Raw genomic sequence first — 22,983 nt, 5'->3', positions numbered from 1 at the left:
AACAAATAGTCTGGTTCCCAGACCCAAAAATCTCCGACAAGGCTCCCAGACCCAATAATCTCCGACTAGGCTCTGTCGAATTTAGGGTCCGGTATCACCCAAAATCACGTGACCAAAGAGGAGGAATTCCTCCTCTTTCGAAGTTATCCGAAATGTTCCGAACGTGTTGTCGTCAACATTCGGACAGTATCGTTGATGTTCGGTACGGACTCGTAATGTCAGTCATGTCGGCCGTAGATCCAGGAGTTTTTATGCCAGTTATTGCAAATGCAGGCGTTGTGCCTAAATAAAGCGTTTGCAAAGCGATGCGACAAGTTCAAAATAATAAACCTGGGAAATCGCTCCGGGATCTGGTAAGTTGTTGTCCTTTTTCTTCAAAAATATTTTTTTCGAAGGTGTTCTGACTTGAGTGTTCATTAGACATTGATTGAGGATTAAGTTTCATGATTTATAAAAGTGGTAAAAATGGGGCAAAATCTGGTGACTAGCTGTCGACATTATGCGTGTTGAACCAGATTGTCATTAATTGACGATCAAAATAATATCGTAACCCTCCGGCCTGGCGGCCGTTGGGATGGGAGGAGGGTTACGTTATCGCTAGTGTAGTAGTACGTGCAGACATGGTTTCCCTGGAGATGACCCCCGACCCTGACAAGTTGCGTCATGCTCTTTACAAACAATAGAGATCTGTGTTTGATTTGCAATCATGCCTTTCGATAGTTTTTTTCACAGACATAAAGAAGGTTCTTTATGTCTGTGTTTTTTTTCCCAACCTCGGCAAATTGAAATAGCGCCCTCATTGTCGTTTCTGTCGCAGTATTTTAGTTCCAATATGGCGGCGCCCATGCGAAACAGCATGCGCTTTCTGGTGACAATTTCCACGTTCAATAAACCATGTTTTCTGACTCAAACTGTGGTTTACAAGTCGACAGCTAGACATGTAGCAACCACGACGCTTAATCTAGCGAGGGAGGTTCGTCAAAGACAGACGAATTGTGAAGAAACGAACGAGCCGACCAAGAAGAAAAAGTCCGAAACGGAGCCGCCGTCACTGACGGCGTCAGGAGGCGGCCGTGACGGCGGGGTGTTCGGACCGCTGTCCGGGGAGGTGTCAGGAAGGTCAGACCTTAGACGACGGTCGGATGATAATCAGCGATTGCAGCGACTCTCTGATTTTGAATCCGAAGATGAAGAAAAGGAAGTTTTGGGAAACAAGATCACTTATGAAAAGGCAAAAGCAGATGACAAACGAATCGGGTGAGTTCCTTATCCTATTTCTAATCTTTTTCATCATACATATTTTTTTTGCTTTGTTTGTTATTTAATTTTGTATATAGTATAAATGTCTTTTCTCCAAACAAGTTAACATTTTGGAAACATTTTACTTGAAATTACGAGGAGGGTTACATTGTCGCAACTTTAAGTATCGAAAGAACACATGACTATTACTAATTAGCCCCACTTGTGTGGCCAAGCAGCCAAGGCTAGCTGGATTCAGCTAGCCTTGGCCATACAAGTGGGGCTAACATAGCCCACCTTGTTGAGCTGTTAATGGCTCCGCTTTTAACATCGGTCTCATCACTGTCAATGTGTGACAGTGATGAGACCGATGTTAAAAGCGGAGCCATTAACAGCTCAACAAGGTGGGCTAGGGCTAACGTAACATGACTTCTGCTTCTTCTTCTTCCTTGTAAAGTGCAGCCTTCAAATGATTGAAGATGTACGCACTGCATGACAATGGTTCAAATGCCATTGTCATATAGGTTCTTTCGTTAATGAGTTAAGTTGCGATAACGTTTTCCTCCTCCCAACGGCCGTCGGTAGAGGGGGTTTCAATAATGCAACTATATTAATGGGTTATGCTTTCCAGGACTTTAAAGACATCAAACGCAGTACTCTTTTCTGTGTTCTGGTCGCCCACACTACTAAAGCATACCAGCCCCTAGCCCAGGTTGGACTCCTCTCCAGGGCTAACCAGCCCCTACTTCTAGAAACTATATAAGGCTCCCCCGTGGAGCATAGTTTCTAAACGTAATCAGCCCCATACTTTTTTTAGCAGCCATGTAAAGTAACTGTGGCTACCTGTTTCGACCTATTTTTTACTGTTGCATTAAGTTGACAGGGAGAGCAGTTTACCTTGCGTCCCCATTGGATTTGATTTTGTCATTCTACGGAAAAGTCCTGCAACCGATTTCACGTAACGCCAGGATTAATCCTATCTCGAGTTAGAACAAGTAATCCGTCCTAACTTAGGATGGGTTCAATGCGTCCTACGCCTTTGGATACAGAACTTTACTCGTCCTAAGTCCTAGGATTAATCCTAAGTTAGCGTGAGTTTGGTGAAATCGGCGGCTGGTACTTTACAAAAGAAAGTCCAATGGGAACACAGCTTAAGTCTTGACTGATTGTAGTGAGGCTGGTGGTGGAGTTAAGATAGTGTGGAAGAAGAAAAACTTAATTACTAGACTTGTGGTCTGTAGCGGTGAGATAGTTGAGTCGTGGCGGTGGCGTAATGATTCAGGTTTTGCGATCAAATACTGCTCCCCCACGAGAACACTGCTCTCGCGCGAAGCTGCTGGTCTCGCGAGACAATCTCTAGTGTCGCGAGAATCAAGGAGAGATTGGGAACGACTTGTCCACAGGCCCACTGAAAGACCCGAGAAATAGTGTTGACTCAATATGTACATTAAAGTATCAGGCAGTTCGACAAGAAAGATTAACATGACTGGTATGAGCTGATTATTTTATTTCATTACACGGTGGCTGTGAAATAGCCTGAATTACAAACAACAAAATGAATTTTTGATTCTGGCTGATGAGACTGCACTAATAGTAAACTGTTCAAGCCTGGAATTTCATCTTAGAAAGGATAAGGCAATTTTCATTTTGAAAAGGGCACTTCCGTTGGAATTTTTTTAAGTCAGTGGGAAACTTTTGAAGGGGCACCAAGGCCAAGACCAGGGGCAACGGAGGTCATGGCCTCTGTAGGCTGTGTGTAATTCCAGGCCTGGTATTCATTGGACCTACAATACCAGATTAGTCTGAGTTCTAAAAGATTGAATGTTAGTTACAGACTACAATGTTCAGTTAATGTTTGATTGATGATGAAGATTCCTAAAAAAGGGGGCACAAAGAAATTTGCTGTTACTGGGAAAATAATGCATTTTTTTTTAAGCCGTCTTAAAATCAGCTTGATTTGTTCTGTACTAAGTTAAGTCCCAACATTTATTCTTAGAAACAAATTATTTACCTTGCAGAGCATTTAAAGACACTGGACACTATTAGGGGTTGTCAAAGACCATTCTTCTCACTTACTTGGTGACTTGCTTGGTGTATCTCAACATATGCACAAAATAACAAACCTGTGAACATTTTAGTTCAATTGGTCTACGAAGTTGCGAGATAACTATTGAAGAAAAAACACCCTTGTCACACGAAGTTGACAAAATCTAATTCTAATTCTGAGGTCTCGAAATCAAATTCCTGGACAAATTACTTCTTTCTCGAATTTGTTGTCTCTTCAGAGGGAGCCGTTTTCTCACAATGTTTTATACCACCAACCCCTCCACATTTCTCGTCACCAAGTAAGGTTTTATGCTAATAATTATTTTGAGTAATTACCAATAGTGTCCACTGCCTTTAATAAGGATTTACCAGCATGTTATTTTTGTGCAGAGTTTTTTAAACTACTCTTTGTGCTCATTAGGTGCAGTAAATAAAGTTAAGAAATTAACATAAATAACTACTATTAGTGTGTTTAAATTTTCAAACAGTTGTCACAAAAATACAAACACTAAACACCAATCTGTAATTCACCAGCAATGGTTGGAAAAGTACAGCAATTGGAAATTATTTGAAAGTTTCACATCGTTGAATTGAGACTGCTATTATACACATAATGAATGTTTATGAGTGCAATGGTGCAAATAATTATGTTCATGAGTTGAAAGATGGAATGTTCTATTCAACGAGGCGGAGCCGAGTTGAATGGAACATTCCAGCTTTCAACGAATGAACATATTCGCACCATTGCACGAATGAAAAACATTCATTATTTGTTTTATATAACATCCAAGTAGATCGTTGTCATTTTGATTGAAAGATACAACTTTCAAAACAAACAAAGCGTAGGCCTCCAATTTTTAATAGTAGAAGACGAATGCTAGTAATTTTACTAATATGCCTTGCTGCGTTACCGAAGACAACGCGCACGCAGTGATGTTCTTACTCAGCTTTTTCGTTCCATCCGAAAAGTACCATTGCACGCTGGCAGCGTGCAATGGTACTTTTCGGATGGAACGAAAAAGCACGGCGAGTGACTCAGCGTGCAATGGTACTTTTATTTGCTATCACGTGACGGACAATGCTCCAATCAAATGGCAAGGATCTGCTTGGGTGTTATATAAAAAGGGTTATACAACGGCTGCAAGAACGAGGCTCCAGTAAAGCATGCAGTCAAAAATGGACGTGTACTTGAGTATAGGGATGGTTAACAAAATGTCCAAAGGGTATTCCTGTTTGTGGCTACAACGACTACAGGCTACAAGATCGAGGCGATCCATTGAAGCATGTAGTAAAATATTGACATCATGATCAAGGCAGGCTTGAGGATGTATGGAATTATGAACTCTCACCACCATGTTGCTTCATTGGATCCCTCACCCTTCATAACGATAGGGAGGGAGGGTGCGTGCATTCAGTAACTGGATGAGAAATCATAATTCCTAACACATCCACAAGTCAGCTTTGAACATGACAAGACATCCCCTCTAACTTAACTTCATATGAAGTTTATATAAAGTTTACAATTGCAATTGCTGTAAAAGGTATAAAAAAAAAGTCTTTTCCATAATAGTATTTCGTAAATCAACCCCCCAAAAAAAAAAATTCATCTATAGTCCGTGAACAGATTTTGTGCACACCTCGGAACGATTTCATCCAGCAATTTTGCTTAGCAAAGCGTTAGACAGAGCATATTTTGTGCACGCTGAATGCAAATATTGAGTAGCAATTAGTGATTTTTGAGTAGCACTTGATACATTTTGTGTAGCATTTTGCTCTGCTATACAAGGGAAATCACTCACTGCACACTGAATACTACTGAGTGGCAAATGATAAATTTGGAGTTACAACTCATGTATTTTTCGTAGCATTTTGCTCTGCTATACTACAAGGGAAATCGTTCACTGCATTTGGTTAATAATATTTTTCAAATTTAAATGAGAACAATTATGGATAAATAGGAGCTGGTGAAAAAATTACCATTTACAAAACCAGTTTTAACATCTAGTAAGGCATTACAGATCTTTTCTTCCACGGTGAATACAAACGCATGCAAAACAGATTGCAGCAAAACTACACGAATCTACAAATCTACAAATCACCCAAATCTTATCAACATTAATTTTGTGTAAGGTTGATCCCATAGTAGCTTTATATAACATTGAATTTAAAAGGTTTAACAAAATTAGTACCGGTGCTTTAAATCAAGTTCTATTACAGTGAACTACATACTCTTTGTGTTCGCTGAAGATGTAGTTAAATAAAGAGGTGTTCATTATCTCAAATGAAATACACCAAAGTGCACATTACTAAAATGTCAAATCACCAAATCCGAAAAACGACAATCTAGGCCTACATGATTGTTTTTTTTTAATTTTTTTTTTTAGGTTTTTATAGTTAGTACCGGTGCTTTAAAACACAATTGATTACAGTGAACTACATACTCTTTGTGTTCGCTGAAGATGTAGTTAAATAAATAGGTGTTCATTATCGCAAATGAAATACACCAAAGTGCACATTACTAAAAATAAAATGTCAAATCACCAAATCCGAAAAACGACAATCTACATGATTGTTTTTTTTTTTTTTTTGTTTTTTTTTAGGTTTTTATAGTTAGTACCGGTGCTTTAAAACACAATTGATTACAGTGAACTACATACTCTTTGTGTTCGCTGAAGATGTAGTTAAATAAAGAGGTGTTCATTATCTCAAATGAAATACACCAAAGTGCACATTACTAAAATGTCAAATCACCAAATCCGAAAAACCACAATCTACATGATTTTTTTTTTTTCTTTAAGTTTTGTCCCATATAGTAATTTATATAATATTGAATTAAAAAGATTTTTAAAATTAGTACCGGTGCTTTAAGTCTCATTCGATTACAGTAAACTACATACTCTTTGTGTTCGCTGAAGGTGCAGTTAAATAAAGAGGTGTTCAATATCTCAAATGAAATACACCAAAGTGCACATTACTAAAATGTCAAATCACCAAATCACCAAATCACAATCTACAGTATTATTGTTATTATTATTATTATTATTATTTTTTTTTTGTGGGGGGGGGGGGGTGGTTTTCCCATAGTAATTTATATAATATTGAATTAAAAAGATTTTTTAAATTAGTACCGGTGCTTTAAATTACATTAGATTGCAGTGAACTACTCTTTGTGTTCCCTGAAGGTGCAGTAAAATAAAGAGGTCTTCAATATCTCAAATGAAATACACCAAAGTGCACATTACTAAACTGTCAAATCACCAAATCCGCAAAGATATCACAATCTACAGTATTTTTGTTTTCTTTAAGTTTTTTCCCATATAGTAATTTATATAATTTTGAATTAAAAAGATTTTTAAAATTAGTACCGGTGCTTTAAGTCTCATTCGATTACAGTGAACTACAAACTTTTTGTGTTCGCTAAAGGTGCAGTAAAATAAAGAGGTGTTCAATATCTCAAACGGAATTCACCAAAATACACATTACTAAAACATCAAATCACCACTACAAATCACAATTTCTTGTCTACATAAATCTTTTTTTAAAAGGTTTATCCCATAGTTATTTTTTATAACATTGAGTTAAAAAGGTTTTAAAGTTAGTACCGGTGCTTTAAATTACATTAGATTGCAGTGAACTACATACTCTTTGTGTTCACTGAAGGTGCAGTAAAATAAAGAGGTGTTCAATATCTCAAACAAAATTTACCAAAACACACATTACTAAAACATCAAATCACCAATGATAATGTACTGTACAGATTGTTTAACTGTTTCTTGGTCTGAATTGAGACTGTTTTACTTCAAGTCTAATTTCCTTATATCTGCCCGCGGCCAGGCCAGGTTTCTCAGTAATTTGCTAGTGTTTTTGCATATTTTTAGCTGTTCTCTTTTTATAACCATTGTATTGCTTTTTCTTGTAAATCTTTGATGTGCAATTTTTTAACACATGTTTGTGTTTTTTCATGTTTGCTGGCAAATAAAATGAAATGAAATGAAATGAAATGAAAGTCATTTCATGAGTGTCTTCCTGCTCATACATGTACAGTCAAGCCTCAAAAATAACCCACGGCACCAACAGCAATGGCTGTGGTGCCCTATTCTTTTGCTGTGGTGCCCTGACCAAAAATTCAATACAGTTTTACATATTCTTCATAGAGTGCCCCTTATCAGAGGAAAATTGCTGTGCCCCTTCAAGATTGAAGTTCAGGCATGTACATTTGTCTCTCTGTGGGGTTTAAAATGCAATTTCTTTCTATTTTAGATTGTTTGAACATTGTAAAATAGAGTTGAAATTATTTATATGAATGAAATTTTTAGTTTAGTACAAATCTATCAGGGTAAAATATTTGTCATCTGCAATACTGCTTAGTGTTTCTGAGTGCGTTTTGCAGTTGAAACTGGCATGGAGTGAAAAAAACAAAATTCTTTGAAAACAATTATTTTCCCAATAACTTTCTACTACCTCGTTTGGTGCAGGATATAAAAAGTATGGTACGTTTGTAATTGCCTGCCAAGTGAATATCTTTCTTCTTGGGTGTAGTTTGTTTTGTATCAAGAAGCTTTCATTAAGTGGTTCCTTTGCTTCCTGAGCAGCTACATTGTCTAGCAATATTTTAGTCCTTTAGCTACACAGAGTTTATTGATTTGTTTCCCTTAAATCTAAGCTCTTACATTTTAAAGGAACACGTTGCCTTGGATCGGATGAGTTGGTCTATAAAAAGCGTGTATAACCGTTTGTTATCAAATGCATACGGTTGGAAAGATGTTTTAATAGTAGAATACAATGATCCACACAAATATGCTTTGAAATTGCATGGTTTTAATTTTACTTTGGGAACTAAGACGGTCGGCCATTTGTGGGAGACAAACAATTGTCTCCCATAAATGGCCGACTGAGTTAGTCAAAGAGGTAAAAGGAAAACCGTGCAATTTCGAGGCGTGTTTGTGTGGATCATTGTATTCTACTTTTACAAGATCTTTCCAACCATATGCATTTTATAACAAACAGTTATAAACGCTTTTTATAAACCAACTCGACTGATCCAAGGCAATGTGTTTCTTTAAGTGGCAACACCACTGACTTCATTTGGATGCTTGAAGGGGCCAATACTTAACACCACACCATCCAAGGTATTTAAAGCAACATAAAAATCTGTGCATTTCCCAATAGTTTGAACATTTAAGTGATTTTCTTCTGCACAGCAGTTTGCAGTGTTTAAATTGCATGTTTAAAACTCAAGTTACAACTCGACTCATAAAACTCCAAGAAGGGGTAGTTGTGACAGGTTCGGTTTACAGTTTACATGGCATCATCATGAAACACAATCTGAACTATCATGTATATGGTGATGACACTCAGTTATATTTCTCTTTTAAACCATTACAAATTTCTGCGGATGAGAGCATTAATCGTATTGAATCATGTGTTTCTGAAATTCGTGTTTGGATGCAGGACAACTTCCTTAAACTAAATGATCACCAGACAGAATTTTTTATACTCGGTTCACGGCAACAACTTTCTAAAATGACTATTCCCCACATTAATATTGGTGACTCCGAAGTCACCGCTGTTACAAAAGCTCGCAATCTTGGTGTTATATTCGACTCTTCCATGACACTTATTTCACATATTTCTAGTATTTTACGCTCTACAACATTTCATATCCGTAATATAGGCAAAGTAAGGAAATATTTGACACAAAATGCAACTGAGCAGATAGTCCACTCTGTTGTAGTTTCTAGACTGGATATGTGCAATTCACTTCTATATGGCCTTCCTTGTACTCAAATTGAGCGTCTTCAGCGTATTCAAAACTATGCTGCTCGTGTTTAACTAAAAAGTCCTGCCATATAACGCCGATTTGAAAAGAATTACACTGGTTACCGGTAAGCAGTAGGATTAAGTATAAACTTTTGCTTTTCGTGTATAAATCGCTCACCAACAATGCCCCTGCATATATTGATGATCTTCTCAGCTCATACAATCCTCCTCGAAAACTCAGGTCTTATAATTCTAGCCTCCTTCTTGAGCCCATTTCCAAACATTCATGGGGAGACCGATCTTTTTCACATGCTGCCCCTCGTCTATGGAACAAACTGCCTGCACTAGTAAAAGCATCCGTTTCTTTGACCCAATTTAAAAAACAACTGAAAACACATCTTTTCAAACAGGCATTTGATTCAATGGTTTAATTATTGTTATTTTTGTTACCTTTTAGGACGTTTTTTCTAAAATATAGCATTTGTATTATTGTACTCTATACCACATGTTCTAGATTTCTCTCAACTTAGGTTTACATTTTAATTTTTGTTGTTGTTATTGTATATTAATGTAATGCTATTGTTTGTATTTTAGCGCCATGAGCACTTCTGTGGATTTGTGCGCTTTATAGTTAAGGTTTGCAACACCCCGCAAACCTTGATCCTATTTCCACCATGCAAAGTTTCAAATCCTACTTATTTTGTTGTTTAACTAAGCTTCCTAATCTTTTTTATTCATTGCTCTTTTGTGTAAATTAGTTACTAGGTTGAGAGGCACATTTTCATAGAACATGTTTTGAGAGATTTGAATGATCCCACCTGATCAGCCCAATGTATACCATCCCGAATACCAGATTCATATGGATAATACTTACCATTTAAATTAGACTGATAACAAGATTTATACCACCATCCTCCTTTGAACTCTACAGCACAGTTAGTGTAGCGCGTTCGATCATTATCCTTGTCCTTGGTGGTGAACATCATTCCATTGTGCCATTCAAGTCTATCTCCTGCTGTGCTGCTCGCCTTGTAGGAGCCAATCTCAAGTTGATAGTTGTCCCCACCAATCTTGAACTGTCCATATTCAGCAAAGGATTCTTCTCCATCCCATCCGACCATCTCAATCTTCAGCTTCCATGGTCCTGCAGACTCAGTCAGGGTACGTAGATTCTCATTTCCTAGCCAGAATTCACCAGATTTGTCACCAAAGCCAACCTGATAGTCAGCCCAGTTCCGATAGAAATCGACACTGCCGTCTTGACGCCTCTGAATGACCATCCAGCCCTGACCATCAGTGTCCATGTCACAGTAGACTTGAAGGGTGTTGTTGAATCCAGCAGGGAATATTGTGTAGATACCACTCGCAGTATGACCTGCCTCAAGAAGCTCCTGGCAACTGCTGTATTCAGCAGGCCCAGAGGAGAAGGTTGTATCGGGCTGTGTAGGGAGTGCTTGGTCAGGTAGAGAGAAGTGAGGTGTTTCTACATCAGCATCAAAGTACACACTATCACAGTATGTAATGAAGTCATCAGGATACTGAGCCCTGGTAGCGTTGTTGAGCTCACACAGATGATTGTCAATGTTGTAATTGACTGAGTGGCACTGAGGATCAGCATGACAGTAACTCACACAGAGGACATGAGAACGAGTTACTTTCGCTTGATATGAAAGTTGAAGTAATTTTCTATTTTCTGCAGATAGAAACTCACTCATCAGCTGAGAATGTTTAAATGACTGACAAGAGGAAGTTACACAAACTGCAATTGAAAGTTGTAATAATAGTAATGAGAAGTACTCCATGATGGGACAAACTTACTCTCGGACTACAGTGTGGAGACAATATGATACCCTCCAACAACAGATTGTACCACACTTTTAAACTGTCAAACTAGCTGCACCCAGCTATATGGAAGTTCCTTCTTCCCCACAACTGTCAAACTTTGGAACTCGTTCCCAGTTGTGGTGTTTGCTGCCCCAACATTAGAGGCCTTCAGGGGAGGAGTTGTATCAAGCCTATCAGCAGGAGCCCAGTTTTTGCTTGCACTATGTCTAGCACCAATTGAATTCCAGTTGTCCTGTCTTCAACACTTTCAGTTCTCTAAGTTGTGTTTATGATTATAGCACTTTTGTGTCTGATCCAAACAATCAAGCACCCTTAGCTTATTGTCGGATCCTGCTGAGTTATCAATGTAAACATGTTTAGAATCACTGTATTGCAGTTGGTAAGCAGAGATATACTTTTACTTTTTAGGCCATATCTATTGAAGTGTTGCGGCTACATGTATCTGTCCATCTGTAGTTGTCTCTATCTGTACAGGATTGTATCGCCCAAATACAAGCGATTTGCAGTGGTTTGGTCACCTCCAACGAATGGGAACTAATCAGATCTCTAAGCAACTCTAAAACTCGAAACGCAGACGAGGTGGCCCTAAGACAACATGGCAAATGTAATCCAGAGGGACCTTTCCAGACTAGGCACTGGTTGGTATGTGTGGAGGAGGCAGAAGTGGCAGCTCAAGATCGGTCTAGAAAGCTTCTCACCAGTCAGGCAGCCGGCCGGTGAAGAAATGCATGATGCTAAACTGATGATGATGATGAAGTACAAGTTCAAAACTGACCACAAAACACGCACCCAATCTGACGTGGTAACTAATTAAAGCTGATACGCTTTAAAGTATTAAGTGTCCTCATTGAATTTGAAGCGAGTTAGGCCTTACGTATGGCAACCAATTAAGTTTCCAAGGACTGTGACGTCAATAGCAAGCAAAGCCAGTAAAGACACGCTAAATGCAATCAAATCACCAAATAGATTGTTTTTTAAAATAATTTGGAAATTGACCTTAAAACACAAATCTAGTGGGAGTAGATAACTATTAAAGTCGATATGCTTTGTTTAAGTTTTCAGTGATTTGAATGCGGATGTAGCCCTACACACTGACACATGGCAGCAAAACAATTACATTTCCAAAGACTGTGTAGTTTTTAGCCTCAGTAGCGAGCAAAGCTATAGAGAAGTTGCAATCAAATCACTTAATTTGATTGTATATTCAAAAGAACCACTGAAAGCTTACCTGAACACCTTCGGTAATTGTCAAAGACCAGTATTCTCACTTGGTGTATGTCAACATATACGCATAAATTAACAAACCTGTGAAAATGTTGACTCAATTGGTCGTCGGAAGTTGCCAGTGAATAACAGAAGAAAAAACACCCTTGTCGCACAAGTTGTGTGCTTTCAGGTGCCTCGACTTCAATAGCTCAGCTGAGGTCTCACATTCTTAATTTAAATATTTTAGTGAGAAATTACTTCTTTCTCAAAAACTACATTACTTCACAATGTTTTATACTATCAAGAGCTCTTCATTGCTCTTTACTGAGTAAGTTTTTATGCTAACAATTATTTTGTTTAGTTAATAGTGCCCAGTGCCTTTAATCTAAACATCTGTGAATCCAGCCATGATAAGATGGGTGTGACTTAAATCTATGGTTGACCAATAGGCAACTAAGTAAAGTCAATAAGCTTCAAAGAAGTAAAATCCAATATGAATTACGAACTAAAGAGAGTGAGGGAGTCTAAACCGACCTTAAAACACGAATCTAGTCTGAGCAGGTAACTAATTAAAGCCGATATTCTTTAAAGAAGTAATTGATTTTGAAGTGAGTGTAGCTTCTTCACACATGGCAGGCAATTAAGTATAAGGACTCTGTAAGGATTGACTTCAGGTTTTTGGAGCATATTGAACAAGGATTAATTTTTCCAATATTTTAAAGGCAATTACAGCATTGGTAAAAAAAAAAAATTGAGAAGATCACATTCACAGATTTACAAAAAACTTACACGGTTTCATGATGATGATAGTAGAAAACATCCCTTGAAATATTCCTGTCTGAAATATCATTTTTGATGAGAAATAACTAAAAATATTTTTTCACTTGGAGTTTATAGCTCAGTGTGAGCGTTCTATTTATTTTTCTTAAATGGTGTCATGAAAAAATATGTTATCAGGTTTACAGTTTTCCTCGTGACCCAGATGGCCGATCGATCTCAATCTTCTACAGGTTTGTCAGTTTATGATAAAAAGGTGGATTACATAAAGTGCTTGTACGCTGCCAGCAACTGTCTTGTCAGCAAAAAACAATCCATTACCTTGAAGTATTCTCATACTTCATAATAATCTGTACACAACCTACATCTAAGATATTTCCACAAATATAAATTACTGATTTGTGTATTTTGACACAAAACTGCAGTTCAGAGCAATATGCATACCACCAATAACGAGTTTTGATGTGTGTGTCTCACACGGTGGAGAATCATGAAAAATATTACTTAATTTTATTAAACCTAGTTTTGCTTGATAAGGTGAAGTGTTTGGATTAAATTAGAATCACTGGTTCACAGCTGGACCAAAAAGACTTCGCAAAAGTTTACTAAATTCTTATTTAGTGCGCATATCCATCATCGAGTGACACTCAAGGCGCTTTAACATACATTCATAAATACATCAGACAGTTTAGCTATTCCTATTGGTGGAGAGGGTGTCACGTGGGGGTGTTTAGGCGGTTGATAATGACCAGCTGTAGCTCTGTTTATAACGGTTGTTTTCAGATACTACGCGCTAGTCTTGGTGCAAGATGTTTCTTGTTACGAGCGATGCGGTCGCTGTCGGTGAGTTGGCCGCGCTGTGTGTGAAAGGAAAACGAGAATGTCTTGCACCAAGACTACAACGCGCACGAACGGATCCGGAAACTGGGCGTCTCAGTCGTAACAATGCAATACACGGACGTCGAACATACAGAGCTCAAGCAGGTCGGAAGCGGATAAGTTTTACAGAGTTTCTTACTTTATTACGCCTTTAAACCGAAAAGGCATTTATGAATGGGAAGAGTAGTGACTCGTTCTTAAACGGCCGTTTAAAACCTTGCAGGGTCGTTGCCTTGCAATAAAGGCCCTCGCTTTCGACTCAGGCCTTTATCACACGGCAACGAGCCTGCCGGTTTTAAACAGCCGTTTAAGAACTACCGTTTTATTCCCTTAGTAATTTCCTGAAATGTATGTGGGACTACGTTTGCATGAGACCTACTCCTTTGACATAGCATCATGTAATGGTTTACAAGATGCTATATGTAATCAAACCAGAAACATCAGGGAGAACAATCTCTTTTTGATAAGTGTAATGGGTTATTCTACGTGCATTCAAAAACACACATGACCAATGGCCTTATAATATAAGTCCCATCCCAAGGGCAAAGTAATTACTGTCATGCTTTTAAGGACACAAGTGTCACAACTGAGACTCAAACCCACACTCTGCTGATCAGAAACACCAGAGTTTGAACTCGGTGCTCTTAACCGCTCGGCCATTACACTTCCATGGGTCTATAGCCAGTGACTAGTGTGCATTTTGCTTTACTTATGGTTAGCAGTGTTGTTAAACTGTGCTAAGCGAATATTCCCTTACTATTGATGCACAGGTACAATGTGTTGCTCTTACATGTACATGTAGTCTTACCGCAATGCATTCTATCCTTGACCATTATTCCCAACATAAAGGCACCAAAATCACTGTTTCTATACACACAGCCTTTTCAATTAAAAAAACACTGCAGCCACAGGTTTTTGTTCCACCATTTTCAGTCAAGTGTGAACATCTTTAGAAAGCAATTTTTTTAATTTCCTGTAACTTGCATCCAAGTCACTATTATTAATTTCCCTTTAGGTTATTTAAAGGTCTTGTTGCATCACTCATGCAGAGCACATTTTTCACTGTAGTATTTTGATACAGGTTTTGGATCAAGCTTAAAACCTCATGGAAATCAAACTAAACTTGATAAACCTTTTAAAATAAGAAAATAATTACTGCCAGGGTTTTTCTAACTTTTTTATTTTTATTTTTATTTATTTGCTAGCAGGACCAATTAATTTGTCAGTTCACTAATTCATCAGCTTTTTCACCAGTCATTATTTCAAATGAAATATGGATGCTTTCTAACACTGAACTAGCCGATCCGACTACTCGGGAGGGAATTTTGACTTTTCTGTAGGTGTTTTAACTGGCATTTGGCCATCGGAACATTGCTAAGGGGAAGAACACTGACCATTCGGGGTTCAAATTGTACACTGGACCAGAGGCCCAAGTCCAGTGATTTTATTGTCGGGCAAGTAAACTCATGTTCTGACAGGTCCATCTGTCCTGTGTTTAAACAAGTGAATGGCAACACCTTGCTGTGTAATATTTAAACAAAAACAAATTGTGATCAAATGTTGACTTTGGGTCTGATAAACTACCAGGGTTCTGCCAAGGATTTATATATTGACAGAAAAATGTTTTCCACAGATCATACAAATAGCCTCAAACCAAAGAAGCGTTCAAAATTTATGGCTTTGGATACCATGTTTTTTTTTACTGGTTTTTATATTCAAATTCCTTTAAAGACACTGAACACTATTGGTAATTGTCAAAGACTAGTCTTCACAGTTGGTGTATTTAACATATGCATAAAATTACAAACCTGTGAAAATTTGAGCTCAATCGGTCGTCGAAGTTGCGATATATTAATGAAAGAAAAAACACCCTTGTCGCACCATGGTCACACGAAGTTGTGTGCTTTCAGATGCTTGATTTCGAGACCTCAAATTCTAAACCTGAGGTCTCGAATTGAAAACTACGTCACTTCAGAGGGGCTGTTCCTCACAATGTTTTATATTATATAACTGACATACAGATCCTTGTCATTTGATTGGTGGAACTTACTTCACGTGACATTCACTATTACTCCATGATCCGCACCGGCGATCATGCCCATGGGGAATAGCAATTCCCATTCAACAGTTAGGATCAACAAAGGAGCACCTGTGCAAAAGGTCGTGATCCGATTTGTGCATTGTTGCCGCTACGCGGCGCTATATGATTTTTGGTTGTCAGTAATTTGTGTGATTTTTCATGTTATACTTTTAAAATACATCAAATGACAAGGATCTATATGTAAGTTATATAAAACAAATATTGAGTGGCTTTAATTTGTGGAATGGAAGGAATATTATTGCTCGGTAAAATTTGGACTCTTCCATTTCACTTTGCTTCGCCTCGTGAAATGAAACAGTCCAAAATTTACCGAGCGATAATATTCCTCCCATTCCACTCTGAGGCACTCAATATTTGTATACTATCAACCTCTCCCCATTACTTGTAATCAAGAAAAGTTTTATGATAATAACTATTTTGAGTAATTACCAATAGTGTCCACTGCCTTTAAAGGGAAATTGCAAATTAACATTACAATATTTGAACAATAAAATGAAAATGTGTGGTGGTCGGAAGTAAATAAAATTCTGCCAGTGGTGTATGGGGAATCATATGTGCCAGCACCAACCACGGAATTACCTTTAAATTATATTGACTTTACTTCATTTGAACCATTTTATGACAAGTGAGAACTGTACATGTTCTGCCTATAGTGCTTTAGATGCCTTTTATAAAGGGAAGGTACACGTTAAAAATGCAAGAAATAAACCTTTTTTCGAAACATACAAACTCAGGACTAAGACTTGCATGTACTTGCACGTACGTGTGTTCAATGTTCGATCGAGGCACAGTCTGCCTCGATTGACGTCACAAAAGGGGTAGGCGGAGTCACCCCCCAAACAACTTTGTATATTTTTTTAACATATAAATCGTTCCAAACAATTACTAAAAAAATAATTTTATTGTTTACTATCATATACGCTAATGTTTTAAGACAAAATATATATATATATTTCCAGGTGACTTTAAACAGAATTTTTTTAATAATAATAATATGGATTTAGCCGTCTACACAAAAAGAAATACAAAGTGAAAATGAATAAATGCTTGTGTTTAAATTAAACCAAATGTAAGTCTATGTAAGCAAGTTCCCTCTTGAAGTTGTCAAGTGATGGTATTTTTACTAAAGGAGCTACTGGGTGATTTAATTATACCATGCCATGAATGCTTTATGAAACCAGGTTATCTTCACAATAGGAGTGCCCTTGTTCATTTAAAACAAAATCTGTCATTGTTCTTACCAGAATTTTAATTAAGGCTGCTCCCTGGTAGTTTTAATAAATAATTATATAATGAACTATTCCCAGTTGGAGTTCGAACGACCCGCAAAACCGCAGAGTAAAAAAAGAATACCATGACAATGCCCCTGTCTGATCAGTGGAAAAAGATAGGAGACCTCCAGCTTATCTTCACAATAGGAGTGCCGTTGTCCATTTAAAACAAACATTCAATCTTTTAGTACTCAGATTAATCTGGTAGTGTAGGTCCAATGAATACCAGGCCCGGAATTACACGCAGCCTACAGAGGCCATGACCTCCGTTGCCCCTGGTCTTGGCCTTGGTGCCCCTTCAAAAATTTCCCACTGACCTTAACATTTTTCAATGGAATTGCCCTTTGCTAAATGAAAATTGCCTTATCCTTTCTAAGATAAAATTCCAGGCTTGAACAGTTTACCATTATTGCAGTCTCATCAGCCAGAATCAAATTCATTTTGCTGTTTGTAATTCAGGCTATTTCACAGCCACCCTGTGATGAAATAAAATAATCAGCTCATACCAGTCATGTTAATCACTCTTGTCATTCTGCCTGCTTATTTCTGTCTCTACTATTCATTCTGACTCTACATCATGCCTTAGGTCTTTTTCAGTGATTCCTCTTCCACACTTCCCTCATCCTGATCATGGTCAGACTCCAACTCCAAGCCCAGCCCTCCTCAGGCACAACTAGTCCATATACTTAGACAGAAAAAAACCCACTAAAATTCTAATACAAATAGAAGCTGTGGGAGCCTCAACATGGTTAAAGTTCAAGAGGGCATCCCAACGCAACATTTATGGACACCCTGGAGCGGGACTCAGGAATTTTAGAGAGTTTTCATTCTCAACTACAGATGGTTCTGCAACGATTGTAGTTTTCAGCCAAGGGTCGTCGTTTTCAGCACAACGCACAATCCTTCGTTTCTTATTTGACTCCAAATATCCCTTTTTCTTGATTTGTGTTTGATAGACGGCTGATGATGCTCGTCAAGTCTCGCAAATACAGAGAGCAATCCGGCAGAGTAATGATTGAAGGACTCCGTCTGATCAGTGATGCTATAAACTCGGGGGTCCAAGCCCACACACTGTTCTTCAGTCAACTCCAGAGTTTGGAGGGTATCCCTTTGCACAAGACAAGAGCTGTTGTGGTCAAAGTCCCCTACAGAGAGATCACCATGTGGTCGGATGTTGTAACACCACAGGGCGTTATAGGTAAGAATGATTTGATGGCTTGCATAGTGGAGGTGCATGTGTACCCGGTCACCATGTGGTCGGATGTTGTAACACCACAGGGCGTTATAGGTAAGAATGAGGTGCATGTGTACAATGAGAAAGGGTTGTGGTAACACTCTTTGTGAGTGTATGATTCTAAGGAAAACTAAAGGTTTACAAACATTTCAAACAGTTTGCTCAGTTTTTAATCTGGAAAAAAAGCTTGACTCGAATATGACTCCCAGCACATCGATATGAGCTCCTTTTGAAATATCGTTTCTGCAACAAAACCTTGACTTGACCCCCAAACAAAAATTAAACATAAAAAGTTTCTCATAATAAGCACCAGGATTTGAGGTTTGAAGATTTTCTTGTGAGAAATATGAGTAGGCCCTCACCGTGAATCACTGAACCTCAGATAATCTGCGTTGTGCCATGTTCGACTCAAGGAACATTTTAACTCCCATTGATCCAAACACATGTGACGAGCTTTTTTTGTGAAAGAACATATATTTGTAACTCTCACATTGATGCAGCGCATTGAAGATTGTTGTACTTGATCTTTTGTGAAGTGGTTTTTCAATGCCCTTTTTTGTAGTTAATTATTGTTTAAAGGTGTAAACAACTATTCACACCTTTCTTATTTATTTGTTTATTTATTTATTTCTTCTTTACCCTGGGGAGACCTCTCAGTGAAACACTGTTTTTAAAGCCATTGGACACTTTCGGTAAACAGTGTTGTTCAAAGGCCCACACTTCGTGTATCACAACTTTTACATAAAATAACGACTCTCTGCTAGGCTCAATCGGTCATCGGAGTCGGAAGAAAGTAACGGGAAAACCCACCCTTGTTTCCACATGTTTTCCCGTGTCATGACGTGTGTTTAAAATAAATCCGTAATTCTCGATATCGATATTGATAATTGTTTTAATGTTTTCTCAAAAAGTAAAGCATTTCATGGAATACTATTTTAAGAGAAATCTTTCACCATTACCTTCTGTAAACCCTGTAAGTTATTTGTAAATCTGTGAACTTTTTTTCTTTTTTTTCCTGTTCCGAAAGTGTATATGGCTTTAAGAGGTGCCCAGCAGCTACAAACAAACATTTAATTTTTTATATTTGTTATTAACTAAATGATTAAGAGCATTATTAAAAATAGAAAAACAGCCAGATTTAAGTAAAGGCCCTTGCATACAACAACAACACAGAACCATTACCACAAGCAAATATACAATAAAGACAACACTGTTAAAAATCTTGGCCAGCCAGGTAAAGCACCACATGCCTATCTATTAAAATTTCCAATTTGTGTAATCTGTGTCTTTCCTCTTCCAACAAGGTGTATTTAAGAAGCCAACTCATGAGAATTACACACTCCATTCACAGTCAACGGTGCTGCCTCTTACGCTGATCTGTGATAACATCAGGGAACCAGGCAACCTTGGAACCATCCTTCGTTCAGCTGTGGCCGCACAGTGCCAGAGGATTCTCCTCACAAAAGGTTTGTCATCGTTTGCGCCGTATTTTTCACCGCGTGAGGGTGCTCTCACACATATTTGTATCACGTCCGGGGGTATATCATTCATTCATAACCAAAACAGTTATTAAAGACTGGAACACATTACCACTACATATCCACAACGGACAATATGACCTTTAAAGGAGCCGTTTTAATCAACCTCTAAAGAAACTTAAAACTACGGCGCTACAAAAGTTACAGTCTGAGAGCGCCTATTCTGTTGTAATTCGGCTGTAAAAGCAGCTCTATGAAGTTGAGCCCAAACTTTTAAAAGCAGGATGCCAAAAAAGTCCCTTTTACAATACACTTTAATCTATATAAGCTCTGTGTTCAATTTAACCTGGAGATTCACACAGATTTTCAGAATTTGTTGGAGCATTCACACTGCACTTTTCAGGACTAAAAATTATTCTAATTAACAAACCCAAAACTGTTTTACCACCACAATAAAGCCATGGTTCATTACTTCCTGCGAATGCAAACCCAGATGCGAAGCTTTACAAATTCGCAACAAATAATTTGCCATGGTTGAGCTGTGCTCAACTCTTGCAAATTATTTGCATTGAAAACAGAGTTGTGGCGTCAATATTCGCTTCACATTCGCAGTAAGTATGAACCGAGCTGAACTTATTTCAAAAGATTATCCCAAGGTGTTTAACGTCAATCCTCTCTCTATAATTTCACAAGTATAAAGTTTAACTTTTTTTTATTTTCTAAACTTTGAGTTTCTTCTATCTTTTCTCTCTAATAGGATGTGTTGACCTTTGGGAGCCAAAGGTTCTTCGATCAGGGGCAGGTGCTCATTTCCACATGCCGATCATCGCGAATATTCCATGGAAGGAAATGGCCAACTATCTGGATGAAGACGTCACAGTGCATGTTGCAGATAACAACACCTCAACAAGCATCGATCAATCGGAGATGAGTCCCTCAAAAAGAAAGCGGAACCATGGTGCACCATTCCAAAGGAAACTGATGGAGGAAAGCCAAGAGGAATATACAGACTTACCTGTTTTAGAATCTGAAGTCTACCACGATGTTAACTGGCGAACCAAATCAGCGTTGGTTATCGGTGGCGAAACCGAAGGCTTAAGCTATCAAGCCCTGGAGATCTGTGATAAAACATCAGGCTGTAAAGTCCACATACCCATGGCAGAGGCGGTGGACAGCTTAAATGCAGCAGTCTCTGCTAGTGTTATAATGTTTGAGGCATTGCGGCAGAATTTAACTCACAATTGAAAACTTCTTAAGGAGAAGGTACACATTTGGTAATTACTCAAAACAAATATTAACTTAAAAACTGACTTGGTAACGAGCATTGGAGAGCTGTTGATAGTATAAAACATTGTGGGAAATGACTCCCTCTGAAGTATTGTAGTTTTTGAGAAAGAGGTAATTTCTCATTAAAATAATAAAAGACTTCTAGCTAGAAGATGAGGACACAAGCTTACTGTGGACGTTGCCATGATAGAAGTGTATTTCGTATGACCTCTGACATACCCGCAGCGCGCATGCGCTACAGACTTAGTACTACCACAACAGCGCCCCTGAACAAAATAGGGAGACTGCCAACATCAGCTGTCGATTTCACAAAACTTTTCCCAATCTTAGGTCTTAAGACAAGTTAAGTTCCGTATCCATAGACGTTAGGACGCATTGAACCCATCCTAAGTTCTCAAGATAGGATTAATCCTAGTGTTTCATGAAATCTGCTGCAGGGCTAATAGCTAGTTTGGTAGAGCACCAGCATATTAATCCAGAGGTTGCAGGTTCAAGTCCTGCTCTAGTAAATTTCCTTTGTTCAAACCCATTCTATTTAAATCAAAAGAAATGTGTCTATCAGGACAAAAATTAACTATAGACCCTTTAGCATTGAATCTGTGTTGCAGCTGAAAACAGCATGACTATAAAGCCTGGTTCATATACATGTCTTGGTGCCCCCCCCCCCCTTTTAAAAACGAAGCATCGGTCAGGTCTGTTACCCACTCCAGTAGTAAATGGGTACCTGTATAGGGGAAGGGAATTTTAAGTGCAGCCATACTCCTAATGAGTTGAGATGGTTTCAAGAATGCTTGAGGCTCAATGAAATAGACTTTCAATGCTGCCCCCATCTTGGTCATGTTTTTTGCATCGAATAACACTAATGAATGCTAATAATCTTTATGCAAATAGGAACCAGACTATTTTGTTCTTCACTCGGTTTGGTTCATAGAGTTACAGACCTTTCTTTTGTTGATCAACAAACAGCCTTGGTTGGCATGGTCGGCCGAATGTTAGTAAAACATTAAATCGTAAAAACAGATGTTTTAACAAAATTCAAAATTTTCTGCAAACTTTCAATTAAATAAAGTACTTCTCATTATTAGTTGTTTTGTTTTAAACAAAATCGACAAATTTGGTTACATTGTTACAAAAAATAGTGATCTTTTCTTGATTTTCACTTATGGCTTTCCATAGTTTTCCAATCTGGGTTGGCAAAAACTCGGGCTGTGACGTTGCAAAAGAAAGGTCTATTAACTAGAGGGCACACTGCGTGATGCTGCTTGCACAATCAAACCATAGATGGGGTAATTAATGGTTATAACTGGCAGTTTTGGCCTTCTAGTTTCCCTGCCGTACGTCGTTTGCATACGACGACCTCCGTTGTGCTTTGATGGCGTTCTACACGGGCTTGAAATTCTCCTCTCAGGTGGGCTATGACATGGACAAATAAAAATAAAGCTCAAAGTTGTTCTTGGTTCTGTTCTATCTCAAGTCTTCAGTGCGTGAATATAGGGTACACGAGGATAAGTGGATGAATCCTGAAAACTGGCCATTCAAAAGCGATCGGGGAGTTACTTTCTGGGGTAATTAGCATTAATTCCAAACGAAAAGAAATCTGAAGTTTAGTTAAGTCCGAAAATTTATTTGATTGGTTGTCAAGTTTTGCTTTGGAAGATTAGTGAATTGCGCCCTCTTGTGATGTAGTTTTTCTTGTGCCGCCGGCCGTGTAGTCTGGTTCGCAGACCCGAAAATCTCCAACTAGGCTCTGTCGAATTTAGGGTCCGGTGTGGCGGTTTCAGTCTTCCGCCGTGTTCAGTTTTCCGGGTGAAGTAGTCGGACATATCAACACGTTGTTCGAACGGTTTTAGCTTTCCGGCG

General features: G+C 38.3%; 1 protein-coding gene across 1 annotated transcript; it reads left to right on the top strand.

Moving 5' to 3' along the window:
* The first annotated feature begins 832 nt into the window (after positions 1 to 832).
* LOC117290080 (rRNA methyltransferase 3, mitochondrial-like) lies at positions 833 to 21,160 on the top strand. The gene is made up of 4 exons (XM_033771328.1): positions 833 to 1,257; positions 18,081 to 18,322; positions 19,663 to 19,824; positions 20,594 to 21,160. The coding sequence occupies exons 1-4, from the start codon at positions 833 to 835 to the stop codon at positions 21,079 to 21,081; spliced, it is 1,317 nt and encodes a 438-aa protein (XP_033627219.1). The 3' UTR covers positions 21,082 to 21,160.
* Positions 21,161 to 22,983: the final 1,823 nt, after the last annotated feature.

Source organism: Asterias rubens, chromosome 5 (assembly GCF_902459465.1).
Source record: "Asterias rubens chromosome 5, eAstRub1.3, whole genome shotgun sequence".
Taxonomy (NCBI): Eukaryota; Metazoa; Echinodermata; class Asteroidea; order Forcipulatida; family Asteriidae; genus Asterias; species Asterias rubens.
This window is presented reverse-complemented; position numbering and strand designations above follow the sequence as displayed.